We start from the raw sequence: 27814 nt of genomic DNA, 5'->3' as shown, positions 1-27814 counted from the left end.
CCAATAGAATTTCAGGCGGTTGATGTCTTTGCACAATAAATGTGTTTCCTGTAGCATAATGATATCAACATCCTTACCATACAGCCACTAAAAAGGGGCCCGCTTTTTAAGAAGGTAATTGAGGGCTTGAGTACTCAACGGAATTATGGTTAGGGTGCGCATCGAAGGGTGGTATGTAGCTCTGCCATAACCCTCAATCTCCAGGATGGGCTTGAGGTACAGATGCTACAGGGTCTGGGTGAACCTGAGGATGTCTGGTAGTTGGATGCTCATCCATCCCCTCAGGATATGGTGCTGCAGAACCTAGAATCTCTATCTCGTGAGAGACAAACAACAAATATAACTGCTGCCACACTGGATGCCTATAATGTATGTGATATGTGGTCAGCATATAACAAACAATAAGAAGAAAAAAGAAGAAAAAAGGAAAATAAATATTTGTAAGAGAAAGTCACCAAAATGCAGCTGAGCTGGCTGCAATAAGGGCAAGCTCTTGTAAAGGATAGCCAGCCCACACTAGCATATCAAAGTTCATAATTGAAGTGCAGGAATCAGTAACAGCCCAAGGCCTCGTCTGAGCACGGGTAATCCCCTAGGCCGGTCCGGAGGCCTCTCCCCAGGAGCAGACAAAAGGTTTCATCAACCCATCCAGGCCATGAATCCCGGGGGACATCAGTCCATCCTAGTCCTGTACAGATGAATCTGAACATTCCTCATGGTACTGCAGATGATGCTGGTTTCTCCTATCCCGTCGGACTTCTTAGTTCTCGGTGTGTGCCAGGCCTCCTGCACGCAAGTCACAGCTTCAGAGCTGGCAGCGTCTTGTGGGAACGTCAGTGCCGAGAGACCTAAGATCTCCCTCGCCTCTTGCAGCTCTTTGATCATATGTTAAGTGTCTTTATACTAGAAACAGAGGCGAAAGGGATGGACCCAGGGGTCCTGGATCCCTTCATTCTTAAGTTGAGATATAATGTCCTTAAATTCTTGCCAATTGTTGTGCCGCGAGACCCTGGAAAATCACTAACAAGCTCCCCCGGAACACCACAGGCTCCTGCCAACAGTCCACCGCCATAATAGCCTCCTTATCCTTAAAAAAGAGAGCCCGGTGAGAACATCAGGTGGCAGCCTACATTTTTGCTGAAAGGCCGATGTGTGCGATCCAAATGAAGACTAGCCAGGACCTGATCCAGCAGTAAGTGCTTAAATAAGTCTAACCCAAAGCTCTCATGGTCCAGAGTCTCAACCTCTATTGGAATGCCATGGATACAGACATTATTTCACCGTGAAAAACTTTCCGAGTCTTCCAGCTTGTCCATTAATTCTTTTTGTTTGGATTCTAACAATGCTATTGCATCTTCGTGGCCATATCAGCTTCCACCTACTACATACATGCCTCTGACTGGTGCACCTGTGAACCCATGTACCCCATCGCTTTGTAATGGCCTGCTTTGATGATGAGAAGTCCTTGCAGAACTCCTGCAGCAGGGAGAGGATATCGCCCTTGGTGGCCAGAGCTTGCAGTGCTGGATTCTCATTGTGCTGAGAACATTGGCCAGAAACACAAAGGCACCTCCCCATCTGTTCGTCTGTCTTTACGCTGCTGGTGAAGCATGTCCTGAACAGTGGGAATTTTAAACCGGCTTCCCGTAAGCCGGGGGCATAGTGGCCTCCAGACTCCATATACTCTACAGCATCAAAACAAAGATCACCTTATGAAGCGAGGGCCACAGCCATACACACATGTTGACAGGTCCAGAAGGGTCACCTTCGGCACCACAGGCTCCCCCAACCACCACCACTCAGGAAGACTCCAGCCAGGCTCAGCCAGATCCCTCCCCGCTATGGGACTCACCGCTATGCAAGTCTGAAGACCGCCGTAATGTCTGCCAGTCTCTTGCCAAGATCTCCAATGTGGGGTCCAAGGCCTGAGTTAGCGTCTTGGATGCAAGTTGGGGATTGAGATGAACCACCATTCACCGCAGTAAGGGAAAATTGGCGCCGACCTTTCACATCTCTCCCAGGCCTTCACTTCAAGCCGCCATTTTAAGAGCAGACTCCCTTGTGAAGGGGCCTACTCCCCAACAGGACTTATAGGCCTCCGTCAATCGTGGCCACCCACCGCGCCCAGCGACTCAGGGGGGCAGCGCCCACTCCTCCTATGTCCACACAGCGCCGGCTCCTCTCTCAGGCCCCTAAGGCAGTGCTACATTATTCAGTTCAACAGGGCAGCAGGAGCACCATCACTCCCGGGACCCTTGAAGTTAGAGAGATAGTCCATGATATGCCGTATATATGTGTATATCCCTACCTAGCACTACCTTTACTCTGAAAGTGAGTAGTACTCTCTTGGTCCCACTTTGGTTCTCCTTTTTGATTTTATATTTTACACTTTTAAGAAGACTTCGGTTTAGTCTGGTTACTTATTTGCATATATTACTTACACAATATTATTCTAAGAAATGCTGTACATGCTGCTTGTTTTTAGAAAGTGTTTCCTGCTAAATAATCAGTACACTTCGTACAAGGATAGAACAAAACAAGATATCCTAATGCTTGCGTTGTCCGCTCGTAGACAGCTTCTAACATCTGGACACACCATTACAACAAAGCTGAACCTTTAACACCTTAGTATTATTATATAAACAGTGCACTGTCCCCTAACGGGTCACAGGGGGCACTACAGCCATAACGGTTCTGAAACGAATGCCATGTTCGAAATGCGCTCTGCTAATGCTGATCTTCCATCCGAACCTGTCCAGTGGAATTGTCAATCCAACTCCAGACCAAGTCATCCAGAATGGGTTTCAGGATAACCCAAGAGATCGGGCAGAGGGTACACCCACTATGCTCTCAGTGTAGGGTAGTACTAGGTGGGGTTATTTAGATATATTTAGAAATTAGACTACCTTGGCTGGACTGTTTATTATTTTTACCATGTTCATAATGCTGGTTACATTGCTTTGTTTTATTTGTCTAATAATCACAGCTTGTTCTCTCTATGCAAGATTACGATTGTTTCAACAAATGTATTGAAAATGTGAAAATGTCCTCCTTATCTTTCTTACGTTTGCCGAGGGCATTCATGAGTAAACAACAAAAGGGATAAGATCTGTTTCCATGATTCTCTTTGGGATCAGAGTGTCATGTTCGAGGTTGCCAAAATCACATGCAATGCCAGAAGGATAGGGGTTTGGGTGAGGTACTGTGAGCTAGCCAGGGATTGGCCAAAAGTCTCTGATGGTGTAGATGGACTCAGTCCTTGCACTGTGAAGTCATATTGTCCTAATACGCAGTCCTTATTCTGCTGCACAGGTCGCCACAGGCCAGCAGGTGATGCAGCAACATTCACAGAGGGGAGGAAGGCCACCACCAGTCGTTCATACCGCGCCCTGGCTTCAGCGGAAACTGGCAGCCGCCATGTTGACCATAAGCCGTCCGGCCCGTCCATGGTCCACACTGGCCTCCGCAGCATCTACTTTAGCTACTGGGAGACTCAACCATGTGAGTCACTGCTCTAGTCCTGCCGAGAAGCGGCTTAACTACTGCCAATAGGTAGCTCGGCACTGGAGCACAAGCGCAGCTCATTTTGCTGGGTCCGTGCCCTGACCAAGCCCCCATATCTATACCAATTTAAGATGATGTGTGTTGTGAATGAATGATGAGTAGTCATGTAGTTTCTTGAAGCTCCTTTATTCAAGTAAGATGGTAACAGGATAAACAGGAGAAACCCCCACCAGGAGCAGGATGGTTGCTGCTCAGCCCACTCTCTTCAACTGTCATTCCCCACACACACCAGGCACACTAACATTCTACTCACTCTGTCATCCAGCATTCAACATTCCTTTCAGACATCACATTCATACTGGCTGAGCAGCTAACAAGGAGATGACCCAAGGTACAACATATCCCCTTTCCTTCAATAGCAATAAAACACAATAATATACTACATAGCAATTTAAAAACAGTTTAAATTAGACTATACTATTGCAATAATTTATACAGCAGTTTAAGTATGACTCATTTATTTATAGAGATATTAGCAGCAATTTTAGTAAGTCTGTTTTAATATATTAGTATTAATTCTTGCAACAATTTAAACAACTGCTGACTTATTTATAGTGATATACAGCTATTTGAGTAATATTGTCATATCTTTAAATGATTTAAGCAGCAATTTATATAAGTCTGTTATACGTAAAATTATTCATGCAGCTATTTAGTAAGACTGCTATACTACATTATTTTTTACAGCTATTTAAGTAAGACTGTAATGTTTCAATGATATATACAGCAATTCAAGTAAGTCTGTGTTACTTTTAATGATTTGTACAACAATTTAAGCAATTAAATATTTTACTTACGTGGTACAAATTTAGTGGTACAGATTTAGCAAGATTAGCTCCTGATTGGGGTTATCTTGTAATTGCTGGTACTTTAAGTTTAGATGTTATTTTCTTCTGTATGGTAGTTGAGAGCTGGTCTCTATATGTTTTCAGTGCGGGGTGTGCGCACACCCTTTTCACTGTTTTCACCCTACGTAATCTTTGTGCTTAGTATCAGCTTTGCCTTTTTATCTATCTGTACTCACTTTTATTGTGCTATACCTACTCTGCACTTGATTATTATATACGCATTTTGGTATTATTGCATTTTACCATCTCTGTATTTCCCAAGGGAAGGGGATGTGTCTTGCTATATTTTCTCATTTTCTCTTTTGCACTCTTTCCTTGCTGCTTATCTTTTACTCAGTCTTCCTTTCTCTTATCTTTGGTATTCTGGTCTTATTTTCAAAATATTTTGCAAGTTTTATCTTTTGCAATGGGGGATATCCTATTACCATTATTCCTTTTATCCTATTACCATCCCATCCTCGTCGCCAAAATGTTGTGAATGAATGATGAGTAGTCATGTAGTTTCTTGAAGCTCCTTCATTAAAGTAAGATGGTAACAGGATAAACAGGAGAAAACCCCACCAGGAGCAGGATGGCTGCTGCTCAGCCCACTCTCTTCAACTGTCATTCCCCACACACACCAGGCACACTAACATTCTACTCACTCTGTCATCCAGCATTCAACATTCTACGCAGACATCACATTCATACTGGCTGAGAAGCTAACAAGGAGATGACCCAAGGTACAACAATGTGCAGTTTAAAAAGCAGAGAAAGGTTCTACTAGTAGCTGTGCAGCAACAGTATTTGGCTTGATTGCAGGTTTGATGTCATCCCATGTGGCAACCAGGGCATCTTCCGTACCATAACCGGGTCAGAATCCAATTTTGAATATATATGTCAATAATGAGGAGGTTCATTTGAGTCGCTGATTTGTTTGTTTACAATAGGTTTGATAGAGGAGTTCTTGAGTTTATTCAATAATTTCAATACAATAGAGAGGTTGACTGCAGCTCTGTGGATGGTGATTTGTTCAGTAGAATGTATTCAAAATCGAGGGGCGTGGCCAAGCCGGCAACTAAAATGGCCACCTGACTCGAAAGCTCCGGAGCCGTCGCATCCCAAATACCACCAGCCAGCACATTTATGCTGTGAGATGACCATCCGTAACACAGTGAAGACGCCGGTGATGTGAGGAATGCGTTGGCCCCAACAGCGGTGATGGGAGGTGCCTGTACGGCGGAGTTCTCAGTGCAGCGCAGTCAAGCCTAACGCGGCCCTCGGAGGCCCTGAGTTGACAGGGGACTCGGGTGAGTCTGAGGGTGGGACTTGGAGCGTACAGAAGTGCTGACAGACTTCGCACTGGCAACAACTCGCTGGGTGGCGGCACCGGCTAAAAAGTGACCCCGATAACCTTTCTGCTTGCATCTGAGCCTAAGCCCGGCTGAAAACATGTGGCTCGCATATCGCTGCTGCAGTGGAAATGGCACATATATCCTCCACATGATGGCGGTAAGGGCCGCATCGCGTGGAACAAATAGTGGAAGAGAAAATTAAGCACGCACTGCTCCACGGCACCCGGCGATGTGCTAGAATCAGTGCTCACTCCGAGGCATACACGAGGCATGTGCTGATTTCCATACAATGCGCCCCAGTCAGTGGCTTTTCCTTTATACCTGCTCGTAGGCCCCTGTGGACTGCCACCATGTTTGACTGCCTCACTGCATTGCCATCTGCTCATTGATTACCGGCCCAGCAGGGGTATCACTCAGTAATATTGAACTGGTTTGATCGCGACCTCCACGCACAGCCTAATCCCATCTGAAGGGCTACGAAGGTTTGGCCTATAGCCGGTGCACCAATGCTGACTGCCTTCCATAACGCACATAGCAGACCCTATAGAAGGCAATAACCTGCCAGAGCCTCTCTCCTTCCACTGTGCATCCAATATGGGCTGTACAGACCCAAAGCAGTGATAATTGAACTTTGAGGGGGAGAAGACCCCCAGGCGTAAGGACACTGATGGGGCCACTGACCCAGAGCAGGGACCGCTTGAGGGAGCAGTGGCAATTATGGCCGAGCTCAGGGCGGGTTTTTCAATCTATAGACATCTGCTTGGACACTCTTACCAGCCGCTTAGATGATATTAATGGATGCCTAGAAGCACAGGACACCCAGATCGACAAAGCTGAGCAATGAATCTCCGACCTGGAGTAGAGTGCTCCTTCTATACAGAAAAGACTGGATAGGACAGAAGGCCTACTCAAACAACTTGCAACGAAGACAGAAGACCTAGAAGCACGCTCAAGCAGAAATAACCTGTTTGTAGCTGGAATTGCTGAATCGACTAACACAGGCCCCATGCCCAGGTTCATAAAAACCATTCTGTCTGAAGTGTTTGAAAGGAAATCTTTTTTGGCCACATTCGCTGTTGAGCAGGCACATCGATCGCTGGGCCCTCCACCGCCACCTGGAGCGACCCCTAGGATAATCATCGCCAGAACTCCTCAATTAAAACGACCGGGACACTGCTCTTCGTCTGTCCGGGAGCACGCGGTTCACTCATTTATCAGCGCTCCAATATCACTCTGTTCTCTGACTTTACACCCATGGTACAAGAAGCACGCTGCAAATACACTGACATGAAACACTCGCTTCAGAAAGCAAATATTAGATATGCTATGCTATATCCCACCAGACTCCGGGCGCAGATTGGAAACAAATTGCATATTTTTGACAAGCGTGACGCAGCTACCAGATTTGGGAAAAGCCACCATCAGACAATGCAACGACAAGACAAAGTTGGCCGGCTAAATCCCGGCGCTTGAGGTTATTCGGAATCAGCAGACATGTCAGGACCATGGAACTTTGCTTCTTCTTCCAGGCTAGTGACATATGGCCTGTCGTATCTGAACTGCAAATGTCAATGGCCTTACATGAGATCAGGCTGAATTCGTCTTCTCAGCTCTTTCTGTGATAGCACAGACATGACCTTTAGCTGTAGATCATGGCCGAGTGGACATCTTTGTTAGCAGTGACTATCCTGATTCGTGATGGCTCCGTTGGAGCGTTGCTTTTCCCCTCAGGATAATTTCCTATCCTCTTTCCAATACCTTCTCCCCTCCCTTCCCCTCCCTTTCCCCTTTTGTTCATTGTGGAGGGGTTGCAATGGGTTGTTCATTCTCGTTTGTTTTTCTTCAGTCGTTTCATTTGTTTAGAGCATACTATTATGTACGGCATGACAAGCCACGGTCCACTTCCATCAGTTGCCTTCAACTGGATATTAGTGATAAAATGAGTGCAAGGGAATTCACCACTACTGACTTACATATTAGATGCTTGTCCTGGAATGTGAGGGGACTCTTGTGTCCAAAAAAGAGTAGATAGATGTTGGCCTATTCAACGAGACACTCCATTCAGATAGCTTTCATTCAAGAGACGCACTACATGCCCCTTCCAACTCACTCGGGGTGTGTATCCTAGTTCACCGCTCTCTTCTCTTTCAAACCATTTCAGTGGTGACGGACCCAGAAGGTAGATTCCTATTAGTTCTGGGATCTCTTGGGGGTATGCCTGTACAACTTGCTAACATATACCCTCCAAATGTGGACACACCCGATTTTTTCTCCACAGTAGCTTCACACATTGACCCACTCAACTCGGACACTATACTAATGGGAGGGGATTTTGATCTCACGTTGGACCCTACCACTGATACTACTGGACCAGGCAGTGTCACAAAACCGCAGGCCACTAGGGACCTTCTCGCATTACTATGGTCAGCATTGTTAGCGGACCTTGGTGCATTAACCACCCTGGGTCTCAAAACTACTTCTTTTACTCAACCCCACATGGAACTTGGTCCCGAATCAACCATCGGTATCTCTCGCCACAGCTTCTGTTAGAGGTACAGAAGGTTGAATATTTTACCCACACTATTTCTGATCATTCCCCAGTTTTGTTGATAGTAGCTTTTCCAGCGATCCCCAAACAACGTCCCTTATGGAGGTTCCCTGAAAACGCTCTACTAGACTTCGTATTCTGAAGTGAAGTGGGGGATGCTTTTGCAGAATTCTTTGAATTGAACAAAGGGTCCGTAGAGTCGGCCCTTATACTCTGGGACGCCTTCAAGGCATTTATCCGGGGTGTTTGTATTTCGAAGCGTGCCGGAGTCTTGTACTCCATCCGGAACGAGTTGAAAATGATTGAGCAGAAACTAAAAGATATTACTATCATGCAAACCACCCCGACATTTAAAGTGCTACGAGATCGCTCTGCCTTAAGGACTGAATTCACTGATGCTGCTGAACGTGAAGTCAAATATATGGGAAAATATGCCAGGGCATGAGTGTACGAGGAGGGGAGAGACGCGGTAGAACACTTGCACACCTTCCTAGACCACAGTACCAGTCTACGTTTGTGACGCAATGAGACACTGAGTCAGGCGACTCACTGATGAAAGGGACGGACATTAATATGGCTTTTCTTGATTACTATACCAAACTATTTCAGACAAGATGCCCGCCCACGGGCAACTTGTCTGAAGGCCCTTCATGATTATTTACAAGAGATAGCTATGGTATGGCTTGAAGAGGGACCGCAGGAATTTTTATCTGCCCCAATTGACGCAGATGAAATAAAACAGGCAATAAAGGATCTAGGTAGCAGTCGCTCCCCGAGGTCTGATGGACTTTCTTGGGATTTTTACAAAGCTTATCAAGACGAACTTGCTCCCCGCCTCCTAGAAGTATATGACGAAGCATTACAGAGTGGGTCCCTCTCGCCAACAATGCGCAAGGCTATTGTCACATTGCTGTCTAAACTAGACAAACCCGGCCATAAGTGCCAGTCCTATAGGCCATTATCTCTACTCAACCACGACTATAAAATCCTAGCTAAAATACTTGCTACCCGACTGGCATTGCTAGTTGACACTATACTATGCCCCTTTTAGGCAGGTTTTATTCCGGGACGATTTACGACGCTAAATTTACGCACTGTTTTTTCAGTGATAAATCAAATGGAGCCTACCTTACCGGTGCCAGCAGTGATGCTGGACACAAAGAAGGCCTTTGATTCTTTAGAATGGCCCTTTCTATATGCCGTTATGCAAAAACTGGGTGTTCCCATTTGTTTTTTAAATTTGGTTCACTTATATTCTTTTCCGGTTGCCCAATTGAAGGTAAACGGTATGATCACATCACAATTTGGTTTAACTCGGGGCACCAGGCAGGGATGCCCGCTTTCACCCCTACTATTTATAATAGCTATGGATCGTCATATTCAGGAAAGACATTAACATCGTGGATTGCAACTACATTCAGGCCCACTCATTGCATCTTTTGACACAGATGACATGATGTTGTTTTCTGCGCAAACCTGCTGTGAATCGGCCTCCTCTTTTATGGGAGATAGTCAGTTTTGGAGTGCACTCAGGCTTGGTCATTAACTGGACCAAATCTGAAATATTTCCATTGACCCCTGCCAGTACTCCAGGTGATCTTGAATTTCCTTTGTGACGGTGCACTGATCTCCCTAAATGTTTGGCCATCTATTTACACTGTAGCGCCCCTGAGGTTATCGGCTTAAACGTTGGACCTGCAATTGATCATCTCGAAACACAAATTAATAAATGGATGAAACTTCCGCTTTCTATTGCAGGTAGGATTGCCATTATAAAGATGGAGGTACTACCACATTTTTTATATCTTTTTAAAAAATATCCTATAACTTTAACAGTGGCTTTTTTTAATACACTCCGTTCGCTCCTAATACACCTAATCTGGGCAGGTAAACGACCACCAATTAACTGGACCACATTAACCATGCCGTTTGAACGGGGGGCTTCGGGGTCCCTGACTTCTATCTATTCTATTTGGTAGCCCAAGTCCACTTTACGTACTTCTGGTACTACCCAGATGCCAGACTGCAATATCTCAAACCTGACAGATCACAGATGCATCCCCACTCACTATCGACGTTTTTACCCCAGGGACTTCCACAATGCCCCACAGAAATTCAGACAATCCCCATGAAATGTTGGGCATGGACTAAGTTACAGAGGTACCTGCACTACACATCACTATACTTCCCACATTTACCATTGGCAGATAACCCTTCAATGCCCCCTACTATGGAAACGCTCACTAAGAGAACACTACTTAAACACAGACTAGTTAAAATGGGCAACCTGTTTCGCGACTCCAGACCATGTTCGACCACCGAGTTGGCTGCACATGGAGCTGCCACGCACATAGACAACTTCTTGCTCCACAGAACGCGTAGGTCTTTATTTTATTTTTTTGGTAATCAACTTTATTAAAGTTTGATCAAACCACAAATTCATATTGGCATCAAAGTCAAGCATAGTATCATAGTGTACAGCAACATGTGAAAAGACAGAGACTTGCGAATCAATTTTCAGGGTAAAATCATACATAGTTTCATGCACCCACCCATCAAGACAACAAGTTGAACCATTTGCCCCATATCTTTCCGAAGAGTTTGGGGCAGCCCGGGCTTCATAGAGGGGCTCCTGCGTCCCACACCAATCCACCCCCTCTCTCCACTTCTGCACAGTTGGGGGCTTGGCCTGGGACCATAGTACCGATATATCTCGCTTCGCCACCGCTGTCCTAAGGAAACTCTTGTCGGCCCGCGAGCCGTGCAGGCCATCAAACATGCCTAGAATCAGGCCCAATGGGTCAAGGGGAATGGTCCAACCCCGGGTCTGTGAGAGCTCCAACTCCACACCTGCCCAGAATGGAGCAAGGACAGGGCACTGCCATACCATATGATAGTAGTCTGCGGGGGCATGGTCGCAACGCGTGCAGGTCGGGGAAGGGCACAGCTGGGCTTTGTATAAGCGCACTGGAGTAAGGTAAGCCACCTGTAAGTAGTAGAATTGGACTAAACGCAGCTTGGATGAGGTCATCAGGGTCTTGGGGACCATGAGGGCATCCCTCCAATCCGATTCCTCCAAGGGGCCCACCCAACCCTCCCAACGGACTCGCAGCGTGTCTAAGGTTGCAGGGCTGTTGTTCACAAGGGAACGATATATATGGGAAACCCCACCCCTACCCAGATTCCCCATCAACAGGTCTTTATTAAAGACTTTACCAGACAAGTCATCTGAACCAGATGACTTTCCGCCACTCACACTTGTCATAACCTCGACAGATAGCGCTTACTTAGTTTCACGCATTTACGATTTATCTCTTTCCCTTCACCCGCCTAAAGGTACTAAAGCACGCACATCCTGGGAGCAGGATTTAAATATCACTATTACAGACGATATATGATGTTATTGTTGTTCCCAGATGTGATACATCTCTAGTAATTACAGACACAAATTGTTGCATTTTAAATATCTTCATAGGGTTTACGTTACTCCAAAATTATTATCAAAAATTAACCCAGCGGCGTCAAACGCATGTATGAGAAGTGACACTCCTGAGGCATATTTTTCGCATCTGGCTTGGTACTGTACTCCTGTAAGCGCATACTGGGAGGACATTTTTAGACACCTGTCCATTATGATGGAATACACCATACCCCCTAACCGTTGACGGCCCTTTTGGGATATGTCAAGCCACTCAAGAGAAGCATTAGATGATTCCCTGCTATTGCCTTTTTAATAGCCAAGCAACAGGTTTCATTACATTGGGGCAGAACAAAAACACCATCAGTGCTGGCATGGCTTTGTGACCTCACGTACTGTGATACCATGAGTGACATATATGCCACACTACTACCCGTCACCCTATGCGATATTTGGCAACCTCTCAAAAGCTTTTTTGCAAGCCCACTTCATGGACAATGACTAACATAGATTAGCCTACATATGGGAAATATGCACCTGTTGACAAGGCTGTTACATAAGTGTTGCTGGAACTACCTCTACATTGAGTACTATGCAAGAGATGTAACAGTAGTGGTATTATGATAATGGACCGGGTCATCGCTGTACAGTGACTATTACCAGGAATTTCTTTTGTAAATTGCTCCTCTGTATTTAGTTCCTCTTTATTTTTTGTCTTTTCTTCCTTTTCTGTAGAATGACAGGGAATGTTTTCTATTTGTCATAATAACGCTAATGGGCCAGCAATTTGCGGGGCACCTGCTTCTTAATCACAACTTGGTTGTAATGTTTCTTGAAAATTGCAATAAATAAAATACAAAAAAAAAAGAATGTATTCAAAATAGGTGCCAGGCGTAAGTGCTGGTGAGCCAGCTGAGAGACAAACATTGATGGGATTGGGGAAAAAAATAAAAGAGGGTTGAATTAGAGAATGTGTTGGATGTGCTGAGAGGTCATAATTGAGGTTTATACACTGGCTTTTGAGTCAAGTTATTTTTCCCTTTCATTGGCTGTTGAGGTCAGGTGGTCTGGGAGAGTCATCAGATATAGAGAGTGAATGACTGGTGATAGTGAAAGCCTTTTTAAAAAACAAAACCTTGGTACATGAACAACTTTTGTTAAAAAATGTCTTTGCTACAAACTCTGTCCCATCTTTCGAATTTGAGATTTTTTTTTTACAGAATTAGTTATGGAGCCAGTAAAAACGACGACACTTTTATTTTCTTCGTGTTTTGCACCAGTTAGATAATATGGCTGAGGGAGTTGATCAAAGCACGAGAACTACTTCATCATTAAACATCAAAGATAACTGAGTGAAGAAAACAATGGACCAGACCAGAAGGATTTGCACAAGTTTTGAGCAATTCTGAACCAGCGCTGGAAACCAAAACATTTTAAAAAAAATCCTTATCTCCATGTAGTATTTTCCTTTCTGCATGAGAAACCAAATTATTCTTCCCTGGCTTTTTCCGTTTTTTTCTTTTGATTTGCTATTTGTGATGTTTTTAGTCTGGCATTAAACCAACATATTTATACGTTATTCGTGAATGAGTGAAGACGAAAAGTTTGGAGGCCTATCCACAAATCTCCCCCATTTATTAACAAACAATAAGCAAAAAAAAAATCTTAGATTCTTAACCCCTTCGATGCGTGTGACAAGGTCAACTCGTCATGGGCGTTACCTGCGCTGTGCGTGTGACGAGTTGACCTTGTCACGTAACGCGGGATTTTGAAAATCGCAGCGCTCAGCGGGAAAACCGCCAGCGCGCATGCGGTTAAGAAACGGCTTAAAAGCCTAGGAATAAAAGAGAAAGCACGTGCATGTATTCCAATAAATATTTTATAACACTAGTCTCAGGAAAAGTCAACCTCACCCAAGAAAGGAGTCTGTGTGCTGCTGTGCTGGGTCCGCTGCTGTGGACCTGAGGTGCACTAGCTCCCAGAAGAAGCACCATTGCAAAGTAGAAGACAGCAACTCTTGAGACTTGTTTAGGCAGAGTAAAGGGGTTTGTGATGCATTCCAGCAACATGGAAGGCTGATACTATATCTCATAAATTGCTGGCAGAGAGACTATAGGAGTGTGGCATCTGGGGTATGGCCCTGAAATGGCTAAGGAACTTCCTTATGGACAGATGCCAAACTACCACTTTAGGCTCTTTCGCATCACAAAAGTACCTGCTAGATAAGGGCGTCCCACAGGGCTCGTGTTTGAGCCCTACACTCTTTAACGTTTATATGGCCCCCTTAGCGAAAATTGTGCAACCTTTTGGCTTCGAGATTGTATCATATGCCGATGATATTCTACTGCTATTCTCGATCGGCTCAAACCACATGGATGAGAAAATTCGGTTCTCAAGAGGAATGTTGGCTATCTCGGAGTGGATGAGAAAACGGTGTCTCCAGCTTAACCCTGAAAAAACGGAGCTGATGCTCCTGATTGAGCGAGGTGGAATTGCAAAATTTTGCATTATCCTTGTGAAGCCATACTTCAATAACTATAATTCGTACTAATTGAATGCTAGGTGTGACTAACCAACATAGAATAAGAAATGCACCTACACGAATACACGCGGGAAATTAATTTTGCTCATGTTGCAATCATAATCAACTAATTATGAGATTTTGTCAGGTTCCAAACTAATGAGCAGCTTTAAGATAACGGAATGCGGCATAAATGTGCTTTTGTTTATGTGTTATTGTGACAAAACACGAGGTTAAAGTGAGTATATCGCGTTTTAAGTGTGGCTATTCGCTAGGTAACTTTTAACAGGGAAAACCTTAGAAAGGGGGGAGGTAAACAGAAGGGTTAAATCACTTAAAATTAATGTTTATTTGTGTTTGTTTCTATGATAGTTCCCATTTTGACTTTTGAGGCCTAAAAGAAAATTGAGTCACTCGATTATTGTTGCCACAAAAGAAATGCGCATGCGCAAGTCTGAATGCGAGCTGCATGTGTCTGAAGTGACTACGGTTCAAGGACATGTTAGACTGGAGGTGCAGATGGCTGCCAAAAGGATGAGCACAATGGTACAGAACGTGGGAATACAGACTAAAGTTACAAGTAGGGAACAGGACTAGGCCGGACTCTGGCTAAACAATGGACCCATTAGAACACTGCGGACGGGAGGAAAAATTAATTTGTGATGACAAAATGATGTTCATCCACACCAAAATTGTCCAATCAGGACTCGAATTCAGATTGAAAGTTACACTTTTAGATAGATAGAGCTAGTGAAAAAGGTATAAAAAGTGCTGTTTTTACTGAAGAGAAACTCCTTTTTCCGATTTCTACCCGAGATGCTGCTGGGATGCTGATTTTCCTGATTTGTAAGATTTTCAATAACTCTTAATTCTTTCCACAGGGAGATGCACTTTAGATTAAGAGTTTAATTAGGGATGTTAGGAGAATAGATGATTATTTGGGAACTATCTGTCTTTTGCTAATACTTGATACTTGAGTTTTTCTTAAATAAATGATTCTAACTGTCCTAAAATTAAACCTTATTTTAAATGTCGTTTTTTGAAATAAAGAAATAGATAAAATAAATAATCTTAGACATGCTGAATTTGCTCTTAATAAAAATTAGATAAATGGAGACATTAAGCTGGTCTTGAGTTTTCCTATGCCTAATTTTTTACTAGCAGATCCATTGATCTCAATGGTGGTGTGTCTAAATAAAATGTCGTATTAAATGAAAACCATGGTAAATGTATTTTAAACTGCAGGTGTAAATAGTATAAATATTTAATTTTTAGTTTTAGATACTCCACTATGATACAGCTGCTCTTCCTTTGAATTTCACCGATCCATGAAGTAGAGTGTAAGTGGTTTTGGATGATCCACAGTGTTATGGGCCCCACTGTTTGAGAATATGTCAGAAGTTGCATTTCAGGGAAAGGTGACATGGATTTAGAAACTATTTCCGGAGGAGCGCTGCATCAGTAATTAGCTTGGTAGCAGAGCATTGGTTGCTATAGAATTAGCTAGGATTATGTATAAAGGATTACATAAGAGTTTTGATGTACAGAATTATGACTAACATCTGTTGAGTTCGTATTGCGTTATATTTAGTCCTGAAAAGGCTTCCTAGTATTGCGTGAAGCTGGTGCCTCTGTCTGCAGGCAGAGGAAGTGTGACAAGTGAAGTCGGACATCGCATAGTCTGTTTAAAAAAAGTAGTATCATCGTATACTGTGGTGGTATCGTCGTATATCACTGTTTAGGGACACTACGTGTAAAAGGATAAATGTATAGCGAGGACAGTCTATAAAATCTTGGCCTTCAAGTACAGGGATCATTGCGTATACTGGTTTAAAACTTATCGCTGAGAGAGTAATAGAGCTTAACCCGAGCTTGTAAGAAGGGTAAAGGCAGAGGCAAGCGCTGCTTTATCGGCAAGTGTAGAGTGGTAGAGTAGAGGTAAGTGCTGTCTACCGGAAGTACAGAATACTTGTATAATTGAGAAAACTATCACTTTGTTTAGCAAAACAGACAAATGGAGTTGTTTTAGTGTAAGTTACTAATTGATGTAGTCAAATATCTTGTAAATACGGCTTCTCGAAAAATCCTGTAAAGGAGGGGTCAGTCGGCGCTGCAGAAGTGACGTCAAAAGTGTCGTGCTGGGATTGGTCCTCGTGACCAAGACAGAGTAGGAGCTGATAGGTTCATCACGAAAAAGCAGCAGTATTATTGGTTAAGCACTAAGAAGACGTATCTGGTTCTAATTGGTGCATTAGTGTAAACCGCGTTGTGATAGGTTGGTGTTACGGAACAGCAACAGGGAAGTACGCGAAGACAGGGAATTTATCGAAAATTACTTACTATTACGGAGAGGAAAGAAAGAAACCTTCATGGTTTAAGAAGTTGAAAAGTATGTTTGTAAAGGATAGAGAAATTACCACAAGAGAGGGAAAAATACTTCGCCACCAAAAACGCCTGCTTCCTATATGTTGTCGAAATATGGTTACCATACGTGTGTTTGGTTAGAGAACTGGGTAAGGTATACTAAAAATGATGGTGTATTAGCTTTCCCGGAAGGAGGATCACTCAATTTGGCGGTTTTGAGAAATTTGAGAGAAAAGATGATGAATCTTGACCCGAGACCTAGACCTACTCAATTTGAAGCTCTAGCTGAATGGGAGGATGAGATTCATGAGTTGGAAAGTGAAAGATTGCTAGGACATATCAGACCCCGAGGTAGATTTAGAAATCTATGGGGAGAGACACATGAGACTAGAATGCGTAGATAGAGAAATGCAAAGATGTGTGATGGCATGTATCCAGAGTAGTGGATGATTATGAAGGACGGAAATGTACAGAAAAGAGAAATAATATAGAAACAGGGAATCAAAGCTATGGTGAAAGTGAAACGGAGGATGCTGTACTAGAGGAAATATTAAATAGAAGACAACCACCATATCAACCAGGTTCTTTATGGACTACACCTAATGCTTCAACGGTAGATGAGAGGATTAATGAAACCCCAAAACAATTTTCTAATTTTAATGATGTACCCGAAAGAGTAGAAGTGAGATATCCAAGTACCTCAAGAACAGATCCAAGATTTACTGGTACCCCCAAGCAAAGTAATGAGCGAGGAAATGTAAATAGTGTGGAAAGGCGAGTTGAAGAACAAGTCAGTACTTCTGAATATATAAAATCTACAAATGCATTGACAGAACAGATACCGGAACTGACGAAAAACATGGAAGCAGTAACAGTTCCAGTAACGATAGGACCTGTAATTCCAGTGTTTGAGAATCAAAGAATAAAAGAGCCAAGTTTGACAATTCCTTTACAACAGAGTTTACAGAAATTAAAAGGAAACATTTATCCTGATTTGTCAGAAATTAGACGTACCAATAATGTAAATCCACCTGAATTGACTTTCAATCAGAGTATACCCTATAAATATGCGACCGGAGCAGAATCTGACTCCGCCACACCTGAAAGGAGCATAGAAAAAATAGACTTAACACAAACATCTGTAGGACCATCAGAGCAGGAATTAAGTGATTGGATCAAAACCTTGAAATTAAAGGGGCATGAATCTAAAGTACTGGATGTAGCAAAATTAAAAGGAGATATGGAATAATTAATTATTGGGACAATTGGAACAGATAGATTAAAAACGTACCAAGATGATGAACTTATGTTCATGTGTAAAAGTATAACATGGAAAGCGAAGTCAGTGCATGATCAGCTGGTAAATTTGGCAAATGAATTCGAAATAGAATTTGCAAAGAATAAATCGTTGCAGAAATCCTATAGAGTAGACTTTTCAGAAAAGGACATTGAAAACATGAACACTGCAGGAAGGTTAACTCAAATAAAAGAATTAATTGTTGTGTTACGGAAATGGGGAGATGTGAATAAATGGAGAATGAGATGGGCAAAGAAGAAAGAGGAGACCAGTGACAAATCAACATTAGCGTTTCCAGTTAGGGAAAAGGAGACAATTGCGAATGAGTTCCCTTTGAGAGAAGTACCAGGAGGAGGATATGTACATGTTCCATGGAGTAGACAGGATATATTATCATTTACGAATGATTTCCCTAGATTGAGAGAAAAACCAGTAGAATGGTATCGACAAGTAGATAGATTTGTGAAAGTTTCAAAGGTATTATGGGTTGATCTGGATGGATTGTTTGACATAGTTGTGCCAGCAGATTTATGGACTGAGTGTAAAATCACTGTAGATTGGCCAAAAGAGGAGTATCCTCGAGACAAGGTAACAGGTGCTCCGTCACCTGATGTGATGAGAAAATATGAACAAGTAATTGTATTTTTGAAGAATAAAATTCCACCAAAAGAGACAGATTGGGTGAAAATAGACAGAACCACACAGGAACCAAAGGAATCTGTACACTCATTTTATGAAAGACTGTTGTTAGTTTTCAAACAATACAGTGGATATGAGGAGTTGACTGAAAAGGACGAGTCATTTTATTTATAGATTTGTGTATGGATTAAGACCAGAAATTGGAAACATGATACGACATAATATGATAGGTTGGCAGTCAGGTACTTTAGACGAAGTTTAGAGAAAAGCAAAATATTGTAGTGAAGAGATCAATGCTAAACAAAAGAAGCTGAAGGAAAAAGCTATGTGGGCACAAGTTAAAGTAGCAGAACACCAAGTGGCACAAAATGGAAAATAAAAATAGTGATGTGAGTCAAGGGAAACCGAAAGGAAATTTCCCCAAAACAAAATTAGTAGGGAATATAGATGAACTTAAGAAGAAGTTTCAGGGTCATAATTGCGGGCATTGGATAGGGCATTGGAAGAAAGAGTGTAAGTATCCACCAAGAGTTAATCCAGAAAATGCATCATTGAATCCACAGGTGCAGAATGAGGTCATTCAACAGCAACCGCAACAACAGCAGATAGTTAATCAGCAAAGTCAGGTGCCACAGCCGCCACTTCCACACAGTGTAAACCAATAGAGATACAGTGCAGAAACAGGATTCAGCGGAGTTGAGCAGGTAAATAAATCACCTAGAGTGAATGTGAGTCCTCAGTATTGGTTGCAAGAAGAAGGTGGGAGTGAGTCGGATGAAAGTTTCTGACGATGTCTGAGTGAGGAAGAAGAGTGTGTGCTTGGAGCCACTCTTGAGGTAGATCAGTCTGGTCCATTTGTAAGTGGAAATGGTGAATGACGTGGAAATAACTTTCCTAGTGGACACTGGTGCTACCAGTTCTACTGTCAGATCAGTGGAAGTCCAAAATCTTCCTCTCTCAGGAGACTCCATCCAAGTTGTAGGTGTTGCCAATAGACAGATTAAAACATCCTTAACACAACCAGTTGAAGTAGAGATTGGAAATTTAAAAAACAAGCAACAATTTGTGGTGTGTGATACTAGTCCTGTAAATTTGTTAGGACAAGATATTTTGTGTAAGATGAACTGTGCCATATACTGTTCACCAGATGGCATAGAATTGCAAACCCCAGATGAAGATAGTATGTACAAGATGACCATGCTTATGATTGAGGCAGAACAAAACAAATTGTTTCCTGTGTTTGATCGAGAAAAGGTACCGGATTAATTGAAAAAGGTAGTAACAGAGAAGGTGTGGGATTTCACAGGTGAAGATATTGGACTAATGAAAGATGTAGATCCGGTAAAAGTCTCAATAAAGGAAGGTGCAAGTGCCGAACTCAGCGCTCTACTCAAGAAACCCACAGCGGACCCCACCGAACTCAAGAATTACCGCCCCATCTCGCTCCTCCCGTTTCCAGCCAAAGTCATCGAGAAGACCGTCAACAAGCAGCTGGCCGCCTTCCTTGAGACGAATGGATCCCTCGACCCCTCACAGTCTGGCTTCCGAGCCAACCACAGCACCGAGACCGCCCTCATCGCCGCCACCGATGACATCCGAGCCCTGATGGAAAAACGGAGAAACAGCGGCCCTCATCCTACTAGACCTCTCCGCGGCATTCGACACTGTCTGCCACCGCACCCTAGTACAGCGCCTCAGCAACGTCGGAATCCAGGAGAAGGCCCTGGAATGGATCATCTCCTTCCTCGACGGAAGAACACAGAGAGTCCGCCTACCACCGTACAAGTCAGAGGCCACCGAAGTCATCTGCGGCGTCCCTCAAGGATCCTCGTTGAGCCCCACCCTCTTCAACGTCTACATGAGCCCCCTCGCAGCCATCGCACGCCAACACAACCTCAACATAATCTCCTACGACGACGACACCCAGCTGATCCTCTCCCTCACCAACGACCCCGCCGCCGCCAGAGCCAATCTGCACGGAGGGATGAAAGAGGTAGCCGAGTGGATGACGACCAGCCGCCTGAAACTGAACTCAGACAAGACGGAGGTCCTCATCCTAGGCTCTTTGCCCTCCGCCTGGGACGACTCCTGGTGGCCTCCCGCCCTGGGCACCGCACCCAAACCGACAGACCACGCACGCAACCTGGGCTTCATCCTGGACTCCTCCCTCTCCATGACCAGGCAAGTCAACACCGTCTCCTCGGCGTGCTTCAACATCCTACACATGCTACGGAAGATCTTCTGGTGGATCCCCACCGAGACCAGGAAGACCGTCACCCAGGCCCTCGTCACCAGTCGACTGGACTACGGCAACGCCCTCTACGCCGGTACCACCGCCAAGCTCCAGAAGAGACTCCAGCGGATCCAGAACGCCTCAGCCAGACTCATCCTCGACATCCCACGAACCAGCCACATCTCCGGACATCTCAGAGACCTGCATTGGCTCCCCGTCAACAAAAGACTCACCTTCCGCCTCCTCACCCACGCACACAAAGCCCTACACGACCAAGGCCCGAGCTACCTCAACAACCGAATCAACTTCTACGCTCCCAAACGCCACCTCCGTTCAGCCAACCACGCCCTCGCCGCCGTCCCCCGCATCCGAAGAGCGACAACAGGAGGAAGGTCCTTCTCCTACCTGGCCGCCAAGACCTGGAACTCCCTCCCGACCGACCTGCGCCTGACCCAAGACCACCTCTCCTTCAGGAAGAAGCTGAAGACCTGGCTGTTCGAGCAGTAACGGCACCCCACTCCCCCCAGCGCCTTGAGACCCTACGGGTAAGTAGTGCGCTCTATAAATGTCTTTGATTGATTGATTGATTGACCCGAATATTCCTCAGTTTAAAATGACTGCAGAAATAATTGAAGGAATAACCCCAGTGATAGATAAAATGATTGAACAAGGCATACTAAGAGAGATAGAGAGTAGTCCTTGTAATTTGCCAATAATGGGACTGAAAAAGCCAAATGGAACCTTTAGAATAGTACAAGATTTGAGAAAGGTTTATAAAATAGTTGTGCCATGTTGTCTGATTGTGCCAAATCCAGCAGTAATTTAATATCAAATTCCCCATGATGCAGAATGGTACACTGTGATTGATCTGTGTAATGCTTTCTTTACAGTTCCATTGTACCCAGAAAGCCAGCCAATTTTTGTGTTCCGATTTGGGAACCGTATTTTGGCATGGTGCCGAATTCCTCAGGGGTATACTGAAAGCCCATCTATCTTTAATCAATTGCTAAAGAAATCATTACAGAGTTTGAACATGCCTGGAGAGTCTGTATTGGTTCAATATATCGACGATCTCCTTGTGGCATCAAAGACAAAAGATGCATGTGTAACGGATACCATTGCATTGTTGAATCATTTGGCTGAAGAGGGACATAAAGTGTCTCTGTCAAAGTTACAATTTTGTCAAAAGAAAGTAAAGTACTTAGGACATAAAATTGCCAAAGGAATTAGACAAGTGTGGCTCAATGATTGGAGTGGCAGACCCTGATGCAGAGGTCTAGCCCGGGACCAGGGTTCAATTCCCCGCCTCGGCGGGTCTTGGGCTCAAAATTCCACGGACCTGATAAATCTCGCCTCGGTGCCTATTCCAATCATGGAGTCCCACTCTGCAACTCTGGGCAATAGCTTGCTTAATCTCCACAACGGCCCCCACAACGCTAAGGATGCCTGGCCTCCTCCTTGGGGGTGCCCAGGAGTGGACACCTCACAGGGAAAGCCAGGATGGGTTCCACAGCGGTATTCGTACAAGCGCCTTGAGACCCTTGCGGGTGAGTAGTGCGCTATACAAGTATCAATTATTATTATTATAATTATTATAATTATTATAATTATAATTATTATTATTATTATTATTATTATTATTATATTATATTATTAACTACGGAAAGAATCAAAATGATACAAGGAATGCAGCCGCCAAAAACCAAAAGACAAGTGAGAATGTTCCTAGGAATGGTGGGTTATTGCAAACAATGGATTAGTGGATTTTCATTAATTGCGAAACCACTACAGAGTTTAACAAGAGCAGATATCAGAGACCCTATAATTCTGACTAAAACTGAAATGGAAGCATTTGAACAGCTGAAAACAAGTTTATGTGAAGCACCAGCTTTAGGGATGCCCGATTACGAAAAGGAATTCGAACTGTATTGTAGTGAACGCGAAGGATGTACATTGTCAGTACTGATTCAGAGACATGGAAAACTGAGAAAACCTATTGCATATTTCTCAGCTGTTTTGGACCCTGTTGCAAAAGCATTGCCAGGTTGTCTGAAAGCAGGAGCAGCCACAAGCGTTAGTCTAGAACAAAGTGAAGGAATAGTGATGGGATTTCCTGTAAGAGTGTATGTACCTCACTCTGTGGAGATTCTCCTCACTAGAACGAAAACACAGTAAATGACCAACAATAGGATGACCAAATATGAATAGGTAATTTTTGGAGCAGAAAATTTAACAATTTCTAGATGCGTGAATGTGAATCCTTCCACATTGTTGCCTGACACAATGGAAACAGAAGTGAAAAATGAAGTTGATCACAAATGCTTAGATGTTCTTGAATATTGTACCAAACCAAGAGCAGACATTAAAGATGAGCCATTGCCTGAATCTGATTATGTGATGTTAGTAGATGGTTCATGTCTGAGAACAGATGAGGGTATTTTGAGTGCAGCGTATGCCGTCTGTACGGTGGCAGATGTACTGGAATTTTCTTGTTTGAAAGGAATTCGTTTTGCTCAGATAGCAGAGTTGATTGCCCTGATTCGAGCATGTGAGTTGGGAAAAGAAATCAAAGTGACCATAGTGACTGATAGTCAGTATGGTTTTGGAGTTGTTCATGACTATGGATAGCTGTGGTCCCAAAGAAGTTATTTGACTTCTACAAGAACACCCATACGTAATTCTGAATTTGTGCGAATGTAGCTTGATGCCATCCAACTGCCAGACAAATTGACTGTGGTAAAATGTGCAGCACACAAAAAGGGGGATGACTATATCACCCGAGGTAACAGGTATGTAGACTCAATTGCAAAATACTGTGCCAAAAATCTTGCCTTTATCAATAAGGAAAGGGAGAAAGAACATGTTCCAAGTCCTTTAATGCTAACAACTGTAGTTGAAACTTGGCAGGAAGTGAGGCAAATGCAGGAAGAAGCTGATGAGGAAGAGAAAAATGTCTGGTTAAAAGCAGGATGTAGACAAAGAGAGGAAGATGAGATCTGGGTTTACAAAGATGAAAGACCAGTAATGCCTGATAGCATGAACTCAAATATGGCCCGAATGTACCATGGTCAAGCACATATTGGAAGAGATGCCATGCTTCGCTTATTCAGACAGACGTGGTATAATCCCAGGTTTAGGTTGATAGCTGAGAGCGTGTGTCAGAGATGCTTGGTTGGTCAACAATTTCATCCAAACGGGGAGGAGCCAAGCAGGCGACCAAAATGGTCGTGTGAAGACTCGGCTCCGCTGATCTTCGCTCCTAACAACGATATCCTGCTTTAAAATGCCACCTCCGGAATGATGCTGTTAAGGGACGACTACACCTACTCTCCTGATCCCTCTACATGCCCGGAATCTGAAGTTATTTCGCCCGGAAGAATGGGGCCTGGTCGAGATTGAAGCCGGGACCTCGCGTAAATGTGGTAACCGGACCTGAAGTGAACAACATCGGGGTCGAGTGGGGTGATGCCCCGGTCCGGGGCTCAAATTTGACCACCGACGTGTGCTAATGAACTTGATGCTTCCGAGGATAAGTGTGGAAAATCGCTTAATTTTCCTCCTGGAGGTCATGTACGCGTTCTACACACAGAGTCCCAGGGGGAAGGCCGAAACCGTGTGCTAAACTTTCGAGACTGTGATGTAATCCTACAAACTGCACGTAATGGTCCCCCATTGAAATATGAAAATGTGTCCCTCTCCTTTTTTCCGGACTTCACTCAGTTGGTTCAGAGACAACGTAAGAGTTTTCTTGCCGTGAAAAAAAGATTGAGAGACAAAAGGTTAAAATTCGCAATGCTGTTCCCGGCCCGGCTACGAATTAAACTTAATGGAAAGACCTGTTTTTTTGATAACCCTGAGATGGCATCAGACTGGTTGGACAGTGTGATAGCCTCTGAGGCGGAGGGCCGAGACCGGGGAGATATGGAGGACCAGGAGTAATGTATATTGATTGTGTTTGGTCTCAATGACGCTGGGGTGTGGTTCCAGGGGGGGGGGAAGAGGGGGAAATGCAAATAATCCTTCGTTGATTCGTCATGTCCCAATCTATGTTGTATATATTTATTTGAAATCGGGACGGAGGGCTGGTGTTCGTGGGCGTGGTGAAGCAGTGGGCGGGTCTGTGCCCTCCTTTGAATTTTTTACCTCTATTTAGTTGTAGATTAGTATAGATTGTTTGGGGCGACAGGCACACTGCTAGTTGAGGATGCGTGTAAGCGATATGCAAGGGTGCAGGGTGGGGAGTGGGAAGAGGGGGGCTGAAGGCTATCCTGAAATGTGGAATGACAATCTTTCAGTTTTTGGTTTCATTTTTGTGTCATCGATTGTCATACTATTGGCGACTTATTCTTGTATTTTTTGGTTTGAGTTTATGGTTAATGGCATCAATGTAATGTATCTGATAAGCATGCAGTGGACACAAGAGGAACATTTGTCTTTTTCATATGACGATGGGGGTAGTGAACTCAAGGTTTTAAGATGGAACGTGAATGGGTTGGAGGATAAAATAAAACGCAGTGTGGTGCTTCAATATCTTAAACGTCGGCACCGGACGTGGTCTTGCTGCAAGAAACACACTTAGTCGGAAACTCCTGTAGGGCAATACATAGAATGGGCTATAAGATGGTAGCTCATGCAGGATTCACATCGGGCTCTAGGGGGGTTGGTATCCTTGTCCGGCGGGCCCTCCCATTGGTCATAGATACTGTGTGGGAGGATGACAAGGGCAGCTACATTGGGATTTCAGGTCGCTGTGAGGGGCGTGTGCTCACTCTGGTTTCGGCCTATATCCCCCCTGGTTTGCAGTCTACTTCTTTTTTGATCTGGGGAAAATGCTGTTGGAATTGCCGGAAGGGCTGCTGATCCTGGGAGGTGATTTCAATGCTGTTGTTTCGGGGCTCTGAGATAGATATCCCCCACGAGAGATGGGACATACCCAGAGGTGGATGCCAGATTTCCTTGATGCCATGGGTTTTGTAGATGGTTGGAGATTGTACCACCCAGAGAAGAAACAGTATACATTTCATTCGGGTGCACACAGCAGCTTTTCCAGGCTGGACTATTGATTGGTCCCCGCGGCTCAGGCATCTTTATATAATTGAAGCAGTACACCTTGCTAGGGGTATCTCCGATCACTCTCCGCTATGGATCAGGTTTTCTTTTGCCCCGAATTCTGCTGGTAGGATAGCGCCTATTAAACCCTGGTATATGTGAAATCCCAAACTACGAAAAGATCTTATAAAAGCATTGGATAATTATTTTACAGACAATGAGGGATCAGTGTCTTCATCACTATCTCTCTGGGAAGCCTTTAAAACGGTTATTAGGGGACACGCCTTATCATTGATAGCTGGAGTTAAAAAGGAGCGTAATAAGGAAATTGTGGAAGCTGAAAAGGAGATTAGTAATCTTGAAAAGGAGTTGGAACTGAGAGTGACGCAGGCTAATTTACATATCCTGAGCCTTAAGCAACGTGACTATAAATCATTGGTCACTGATATGGCTAAGACACTTGGTAGGGAGCAGCAAGGGAGGATCTACGATCTAGGGGATAAGGCTGGGAAACTTATTGCTTGGCTAGACAAAAGGGAAGATGCCGGACGCATTGTTCCGGAACTTATTTTAGAGGGAGGAGAACCGATTACTGACCCACAGAGTGTAGTTGATACCTTTGCGGAATATTTTCCAACAATCTACTCCTCGGTCTCAGATAGACCTGAGGAGGACTCCCGGCTGTTGCTCCGAGATATACGACTCCCCTGTCTGTCCAAAGAGGACGGGAATTTTATGAATAGGGAGCTCACTGTGGATGAGATTGCCAAAGCCATCCGTTCTTTGAACTCGGGTAAGGCGTTAGGACCTAATGGACTCCCGATCAAGCTTTACAAGCTTAGGCCAGACAAATTAGATAAACACCTAAAAACTATGTTTGAGGAAGCCCGTGAAGAGGGAGTTCTGCCTATAGACCAGAGAGTAGCATCGATAGTGGTGATACATAAATGGGGGTAAACCGAAAAATAGATGTGCTTCGTACCGGCCTATTTCCTTACTAAATGCAGAACCTAAAATATTGGCTAAGCTTCTTGCAAATAGGTTAGTAAAAGTAATTGGTGGACTTGTTCACCAGGACCAATCAGATTTTATCCCCCATAGGAATACGGCTCTGAACCTACGCAGATTGCACGGCGTCATAGCAATAGCGCATACTTTGCGGGAACCGGCTGTGGTCGCCTCGCTCGACGCGACCATGGCCTTTGATACCGTTGAATGGTCCTACCTGTGGGCGGTCTTAGCTAAATTTGGATTTGGTTCTGATTTCTTTGGATGGGTGCGTGTGTTATATTCTGAGCCACTTGCCCAGGTCGTGGTTAATGGTAGGGTTTCTGAATTGGTTCGTTTGAGTCGGGGCACTCGCTAGGGTTGCCCCCTCTCCCCTCTTCTTTTTTCATTGTCACTGGAACCCCTAGCGGCTTGGATTCAATGGGAACCATCGATCCGAGGTATAAGGTGGACCCCTGGCTGGGAAGACAGGATCTCCTTGTATGCAGATGATATCTTGCTTTATCTGACTGCTCCTCGGAAATCCCTTATGGTGGTGTGTGACGTTTTAGCCTACTTCGGTAAAACTTCTGGTCTTTCCATTAAATGGGGAAAGTCTTTGTTATATGTTCTCAGTGGAGATACTCTGATTCCACCTAACAACTGCCCTATTCAGATTGCTACGACTGGATTCCGGTATCTGGGTATATTTATTACACTCGATCCGGCAGCCAGATATAGTGAAAATCTCCTACCCCCACTGCAAAGACTTAGGAGTGACTCGGCACACTGGCGTAAACTCCCACTCTCCTTATTGGGACGAGCGGCTCTCTTTAAAATGATGGCTTTGCCCCGTTTTCTCTATGCTCTCCAAAATGCCCTAGGTGTCGTGCCTGCCAGTTATTTTCATGAAATAGAAGGATTACATCGTAGTCTTTTGTGGGAAGGAAGATCCCGTACTACGTTGGCAAAGCTGACACTTCCATGGTACGACGGTGGTATTGCTCTGCCG

The 27814-nt window shown here is 44.2% G+C and overlaps 1 protein-coding gene across 1 annotated transcript in view; it reads left to right on the top strand.

Moving 5' to 3' along the window:
• LOC147725520 (uncharacterized) overlaps positions 1-26772 on the top strand; it is a 69606-nt gene extending 42834 nt beyond the window's left edge. Inside the window, exons 4-5 of the mRNA XM_086964460.1 lie at positions 3313-3501; positions 26030-26772. Coding sequence (XP_086820586.1) covers positions 3313-3501; positions 26030-26772 — 932 coding nt within the window. The remainder of the gene's footprint in view (positions 1-3312; positions 3502-26029) is intronic.
• Positions 26773-27814: the final 1042 nt, after the last annotated feature.

The sequence above is a fragment of the Lissotriton vulgaris genome, chromosome 3_2 (genome assembly GCF_964263255.1).
Source record: "Lissotriton vulgaris chromosome 3_2, aLisVul1.2, whole genome shotgun sequence".
NCBI classification, from domain to species: Eukaryota; Metazoa; Chordata; class Amphibia; order Caudata; family Salamandridae; genus Lissotriton; species Lissotriton vulgaris.
The sequence above is the reverse complement of the archived record's forward strand: the minus strand, read 5'-3'. Positions and strand labels throughout refer to the sequence as shown.